The following is a 7,787-nucleotide window of genomic DNA, read 5'->3' as shown; positions in this document are numbered from 1 at the left end:
AGATCGGATGACCCGGGTTACCCGTTTACACTGCAGGGTTTCACGAGTCGTTCCTGTATTAAGCCCTGCAAGATACCTGGGATGGATTGCCGGGTCACTCGACCAAGGAATCCAACCCTGGCCCCTTTTACACCTAGAAGCAACCCGGGTTAACCCTGCAATAACAGCTCTGGTGTAAAAGGGGTATAAGTGAACGTTAATACCTTTCTTTAAAGTAGCAATGGAATTGTAATTTGGAACCCTTTATCTATGAGTTTGCAGCATGGCAAGGTGTAAACCAGATCCCCATACCTTGCCTATTATTTCCACCTAAAATGCTGGACTTGAATGAAAGTTGTTTAAACATAGACTAAGGGCCAGATTAAATTAGCCATACTGTGACGTCACACATTCATTTCCATATATATAGTTGGATAATTTAGCCCCAAAAATCTGAACATTCGTAGGCAAAACACTGATGTCTTCCATTTACTCTGCGGAGTGGAACTATGTGAAATACATGAAAGAGTGAGGAAACCAACCTGAACCCCTAATAAGTGGCAACTTTTTATTAATGAATGAAAATAGACAACCAGCAATTGTATTTCAGCAAATAGAAGTGCTTAGACAAATAGTGCTTATTTTGATGTACATTCAAATGTCTCTGTGTGATTTTTAAGTGTTTACATACAAATTTGTGAAATACTGTATGGCACTGGTTCTCAAACTGGGTGCCGTGGCACACCGGGGTGTCGTGGGACATTTGCAGGGGTGCCTCGGATTGGTGGTCCAGAACCATATGGAATAAGTCAATGTGATTACCAGCCATCAGCACTGGTTTTACCTATAATAAGATATGTGGACATACAGAAGTGCAACCCTGTCCACCACCACATAAATAGATAAGCACAATATACCTAATTTAATCATCTTTGCTGAATTTTCAATAAGAAATTTTTTGGTGTCATTAAAAATGCTGATACTCTAGAGCATTGTGATTCAAAACTTTTTGGTAACCACTGCTGTATGGGTTAAAAAAAAAAAACTTACAGCACCCAATTACATATTTTATTATTTAAACACCTCTAAATACCTTATTAATAAGTGGGAGGGGTACTATGTCCTGGCATTTCTATATTAAAATAAGGACTTTGTCACAGTAATCACCAAGTCTGGAGGTGCAAACTAAAAGCCACTATGGGGCATATTTACTATTGGGTTTCAGACGTGATAATTAGAATTTCTTATTGATGTTATCCAAAAAAAGCCTGTCCTTGAGACAGTCCTTTCTATATCGGGAGCACGCATGTGCGGCGACCTTTGCAAACAAGTAGCCCATAGTCTATTATAAGGTAACGCCATATGGCAATGGTGTTATACTATTGGGGCTAAACTCTGGAATGCTTGGTAAATATGACAGCTTTGCAGCCCCCATAAAAAACTATGGGGACCGCGGCTGTTGTCGGAAATGGATGGGGATCCTTAATATTTGCGGGTATCCCATGAAAACATGTGTTTTCGGGGAAATCCCACAAATATTTTTTGATAAATAGGCCCCTATAAATCCCAGTGAAATCTGCTTTAACTTAATACCGATTTCTAATTGAATAGCAAAGCCTCAAGGATGTGGGTTTTACAGGTCCTGCGGTAAACTTGCGTGACATACTTTGCGGCTAATTAAATCTGACTCTAAACCTCAACACACACCTATACAATAAGAAAAAGTAACATTCACATATGTTCTATATATGTACAATCCACCGTCTTCTAGGAAATTGAGATTTTAACATTATATTTACATTTGCTATGTAGTAGAGTGCGAGCTTTTGTTCTCTGATATCTGCTATATTGACGGTGGTGTTAGTGTCCTTCAGTGGCTGTTTGTACATATGTGTATATTTTTGAATGTTATTTGTAGTAACATTTATGTAAGGTTAGGTTAGAACACTCTTTCTCGCAGGCAATGTCTGGTTGTGATCAACTGCTTTAATATTACAGATGTTCTCTTGAGTGATGTGAAGCCACAATTAGATGTGCAAACAGTAGTTCTGAACTTCTCACCTTTGTCAATAATAGAGAATATTTTCTTTATAAGACTCATATTGTGTAGCTACGGATACCGCTTATTGCTTCTTTAGATTCTTACAGCACAAGAACATATATAGTAACCATCAAATTGGTTGTGATTGTCCCTGAGGAAGGTCATCTAATACTACAATATATATAGCTTTGCCTTTTATCTTTGAAGAAAATAACTTTATTATGGTTATCTATTTTCCTTCCCAGGCAGTTGCTAAAAAAATATAAAGTGCCATTGTTTTTCTGACGTATGTTGGTAATATTCATCCTTTCTCCCTGTAAGTAGTTAAATATGGTAAGATGACATGTTTATGAAGTGATTCTACGGTGTAATTTTGGTTTATGAATCATGCCACAGTGGGCGTAGTTCTATAATATACATGGAAACAAAGACTCTTCCAGGTCTGTTGTGTTTTCACTTATTTCAGAGCCGGCCCTAAGCAAAGACAATCTAAACAAATGCCAAGGGCATTTGGAATGCCTAGGGGCATCCAAACCTGCCTAGGGCCGGTGGAGGTTTGGTGCAGGCACAGCCGAGGCACCTGCTGCCGGCTTGGCAGAGACTCTGACAGCTGCTACTGCAGCTGCGTAGCGTCCACAATCAGAGCTCAGCTGACAGATCTGATTGGGCCTGGCAGCAGCAAACAGTGAGTGGGCAGCAGTGGAACAGCCGGCAGCTGTTTGCAGGGGTGTAGCACCTGGATGGTGGCTTGTGGTTAGAGCCGGGCCAGCTCTGGGGCATCACACAAGCAGAATGAGCTTCTGCGCATGGGCAGAGGCTCATTCACGACTGTAAGTAAATGGACGATGGAGGGCTGCTCCACCATGGGCCTTTGTGGAGCTCGGAGTAGTGAGTCACACCTCACAGCTCTGGGTGCCGCCTCCTGCAATCATCACACACAGCTGCGGCCTGCCAGCCAGAGATGGGAAAAGCGGGTCCGCCGCCCACGTCTTGCTGTACCTTAAGTTGGACAGCTCTGCAGGCTGCGCTCAAGTAAAGTAAGTTTGGAACTGGGAGAGGGCTGGGGTGCTGTGGTGCTCACTGCTGGGAGAGGGGTGCTCTGCGTGGATAGTGGTGGTGGGTGAGGGTGGGTGCTGATACCGTGCTGTGCTGTGCTGGCCACACCCCTTTTCAGGATCCCACGGGGAGGGGGGCACCACCCAAAATCATGCCTAGGGCACTAATTTGGCTAGGGTCGGCTCTGGCTTATTTCTAGCTTGAAACAGATATACCGTAAAATAAGAAAGGGCAGAAAGCATTATGGCTGCATCTGCATTAATGACAGATGAAATTCATTTGTAGGTAGAGATAGTTGTGATACAGGTATTTGTTCCCATTTAACACTTTATATAAGTAGTTAAAAGCTACGAGAGAAAGAAACTGTTGCCAGCGCAACACTAACCTTTATGCTCCTTGGTAATCAAATTAATAAAATAGCAAAAAAAGAGTTAATTTACTTATTAGTTTTATGCTATACCCATCGTCATGGCAAAAAGATTTCATAAATACTCTAGACCTAGACAAATGTAGCATCAAATGCAATTATTCAGACTTGACACAAGATATAGGCAGTGCCGCTGTACTCCTACAAAAGTAACGCATTGCCACCTCTGTGGGCATGCCACCCACACTCGCTGTTTGTAACCTTAGCAGTGGGAGGAGGGGACAGTATCTTCTGCTCTTCAAACTGGTATTGTGGCGCGGGGCCATAAATGGGCAGTTCCCTGGGCAGACCCCGCCCCTGAGCATGTTAAGCCATGACAAGGGGGCGCCGTGACACTGAGAAGTTGAGCTCACACACCTCTCGTTATGATGATTGTTAGTGACATCAAAGTCAAGTGCCACATTCACAGCTTAACACTGACATTGAGGAGTAGTAGCTGGTAGCTTCTTATGTAAGAAACTGTTGGCTGCTTCTCGTTCTTGTCATCAGCTGGTACTCTGTGTAAGACTGGCAGCAATAAAAATTATGCAGGAGCAACATTACATTACTCATAAAGTGTTTTAGGTGTCTCCTAATCACTGGGACCCAAGGCAACAGCCTAAGTTCATCAAATGGTTCATCTGCACTGCAGCCAATGACTAATTATGTTTGTGTAAATTATGTTACTTTAATGTTATAGTGAAAACATGGCCTCTGAATATTTGTCTAATATTTGCAAAAAACATACATGAAATATGTATGTAGCGTTTCTGTGACGTTCACCTTGTTGTACTTACTGGTGTAATCAATAAACTGCTTTGCAATTGAAAAGTTGTGAAAGTGAATAATTAGCTAGGACATAATTTAATTTACCTATATAAGTATATTAACCTAAATATGTTTACAAATGAATCTTTAATAATACAACAGCTAGTTTTGTACACTTCGGTTTGCTAGATTTTATGGTTATTATTTTATCAAAACCAATCCTTGGCTTAACAATTATTTGTTTGCTGTACAAGCTGCTATAGCATAGGTATATTAGTACACAATTCCAGGTTGTCTGATTTGGTATAGGTACAATGTTTTTCATTTACTAAAATACATATCAGCAATGAACCTTAGAAAATATAACTTTTTCTGTTTCTTTTCTTTTTTTTTAAACAAACATAACAAAGAGTTGGTAAATTTTACAAATACACAATCCTGAATGATCAACTACAAGGAATTAAATTTACTAAGCAGATCTTTTAAAATCCATTGCATATTCAACAGTTTTGGTCACTGGATTTATAGGAGCAATAACATTAAAAACAAAACCAACATTTAATATTATTACCCGATTAAATCCAGCGACCAAAAGCTTCGATGACGTGGTTTTTTTGAAAAGCACTGCTTAGTTAATTGAAGAGGATGAGCATTTTATTAAACCTGCTATGTAGACTGCCTTTCAAATACGATAAATCCGGCATATAAAAAAAATAGTGAGTTAGTGAAAACATAGTAGAGGACATAAATTACATCTTCATTATAACAACATGTTATTCATTATTTCATTAGAAAATGTTCCACAAAATCACTGATCTCTATACTGTTGATTTATAAACCTAAAGAATGTAAAATAAGTCATTTTTGCTCCACTCTTCTGACGTGTTTCAATTTTTCAATTTGCTCATCTTCTATTCAGTTCTTAGAAGTTTTGTTTGGTATTACCTTCCCTTAGGACACCAGGTAATGTTAATGACGGTTGGAAGTACTAGGTTGAGTTGAGGTGTCTTTGTCGCACAGGATGTACAGTACTGTACTCATATAACGTCAACTAGATCTTAAAAATCTGTAATAAAAATTGGTATTGTTAATGATTTGTAGTTTTGTACTTGCTACTTAGAAGTTATTGTCGCATCTGGGAAGAATTTTTGTTTTTTTTCAAAATGTATGTTTTTGGCAGTTCAAGTATTCCTCTATTTCCCTTGATTGAGTTCCCTCAACTTAGCATGGTCATGGTATCAGGCTTCTCCATTAAAGGACCCTTAGCACTTGAGGGTCACTTTTACACTTTCTCATAGGGTGTATCTACAGTATTTGAATATATTACATTTCTATTTATAAAGGGGTTCAACTGATAGATGTAATTTACTATTGCATACACCCAGTCCCAGTAGATTTTCATGTTGTGTGTTGGAAACCCCAGTGATGTCAAGAGAAAAATATGATTTAAAGGCTCCAGCATTGCAATTCAATCTTCTTTAATTACTTTAGAACTACCATCAATAAATTTATTTTAAAATAATTATTAAATTACTCTTTGGAGTCTTAAAAAATTAATAGCCACTAGTAAGGGTACATTGGGACTGGGGCTGTTGTTTTTTTATTGCATGTGTCACATTTATACCTTTGGAAGGTTTAATAATATTGGTCATGTGCTCGGAAGAATATGCTTACACATAGAAAAGGTGTCTAAACATTCTATAGAAAGAAGCATCAGATATTTAACCACTACATTTTTATGGGAGTGAACAGTTCGTTTTGTACATGAACAATACTTTTAAAGCCATCTGCTAGTTTAGGAAGACCTCTGAAAATTTGGAGTGTCCACCTGTTGATGTTTAATATTTAATTTAATTTAGATTTTGGCATTTGGTTGCAGGATTCATTTAATAAGTCAGCCTTCAGCATGGAATTCCCTGATCTCACTTCCGCCCATGGAAAGGAATAAAACACTGCTCCTCTAGAGAAGGTGCTATCCTAACATATTTTATTATAATTATATGTGCACCTATAATATATTATTATATTTATTTATATTATTCTAAATATATGTGTGCCCATATAAATTTTGTCAAACAAATCAAAAATAGCCACTCAATGTCAGAGAAGGAAAAACCATATTTGGAATGTGTATCTGCATATTTTACCTAAACATAACATCCAAATAGTAAATTTATAATTACACCTACGACATCAAAGTAGAAGGAATATTAGGGGGTATATTTACTAAAGGTCGATTTTAACTGATTTAAAATAGATAAAAATCGGTCAACATCGATGTTGTGTTTCTTTTTCTAAATCACACATTTACTAACAGACAATTTTTGGTTTGGTATTGTAAGTATAAGTAAATGTGTAATTTACTCCCATAAACACAACATTGATGTTGATCGATTTTTAACAATTTTAAATTGATCAAAATCGATTAAAATCGACCCTTAGTAAATAAACCCCCAGGAATCATAGGATAAATTATACACTAGTGTTTTTAAAATCATATTCATAGTGATAGAAAACAGATGTTGAATATCTAAATTCCGCAGAGATGTAGTACAGTTACTTTATGAGGGAACTCATTGCTTGGATGTACATAGAAAGATGACATAATGCTTTGTACAAACATATGGAATTATTAATGAAATGCTTATCCTGTAGATTGGCCTTGTTTCCATAATTCCAGTAAGATCAGAGACCAAAGCCAAGTGCTAGCCAGCTCTGTTCCTATAGCATGATGCTTGTAAAATTGTGTAGTTTGGTTTTTGCTTACTCTTAGTAAACTTAAATACTGTACTACACAATTTTGTCCTTTAAGGTTTAAAATACATTCCAATATGTTATTTTTAAATAATATCTGATTTCTACTAGCCTTATTAAGCTTTAAGAGGAAGAAATGAAAGTTGTAATCCTTGTAGTCTGATAATTATCTTATTATATTTTACAGTGTAACATCTTATTAAGCCACTTTATCTGATCCACAACATGGGTGGCCTACACAGGTCTGGGAATTTAACTTACAAATATTTTGCCTATGGATGAAACTGTAGTACAGCTGACTTGTAGATGATTAATTGAGGTTAATTTTCCACTTCTACTATTTTAATTATACATTATTGACAATCAGTGCAGGGTAGGGGCATCAGGCTCAGATGTTGGGTCTGCACTGGGCTGAGATCTATCTTTTTATCAGGCTACTGGCCTTGCACATATTTAACTGACTTCCCATTTACACATTGTAAAAGACACCGTTCAGTGTAAGTTCAGTGTGTATAGACAGCAGCTGGAATCTCAAGCTTTCCCTACCAAGGGCCTAACTTAATTTCTTTACACTTTTAAGGGTAAATTTACTGAGGCTTCTAAAATGAAAAGTGGTAGCGATACCTATTGCAACCAATACAATTCTATTTATCATCTCTCTGTTGCATTCTAGAAATTGGTAGACAGAATGTCATTGGTGCTATTTCTTTAATAAATGTCTAACAGAATAAAAATAGTTGAAGGATTAAATATGTTGTAACATTATACACAGTGCGCTCAGCG

The 7,787-nt window shown here is 37.4% G+C and overlaps 1 protein-coding gene across 1 annotated transcript in view; it reads right to left on the bottom strand.

Moving 5' to 3' along the window:
- Positions 1-977: 977 nt before the first annotated feature.
- Positions 978-7,787, bottom strand: part of THBS2 (thrombospondin 2) — a 105,598-nt gene continuing 98,788 nt past the window's right edge. The window contains exon 22 of the mRNA XM_088474333.1: positions 978-5,316. Coding sequence (XP_088330459.1) covers positions 5,309-5,316 — 8 coding nt within the window. The 3' untranslated portion in view covers positions 978-5,308. The remainder of the gene's footprint in view (positions 5,317-7,787) is intronic.

The sequence above is a fragment of the Taudactylus pleione genome, unplaced genomic scaffold (assembly GCF_031769625.1).
Source record: "Taudactylus pleione unplaced genomic scaffold, aTauple2 ptg000154l, whole genome shotgun sequence".
Lineage (NCBI taxonomy): Eukaryota > Metazoa > Chordata > Amphibia > Anura > Myobatrachidae > Taudactylus > Taudactylus pleione.
Note: the sequence above shows the minus strand (reverse complement) of the source record. Positions and strands in the feature narration are given on the sequence as shown.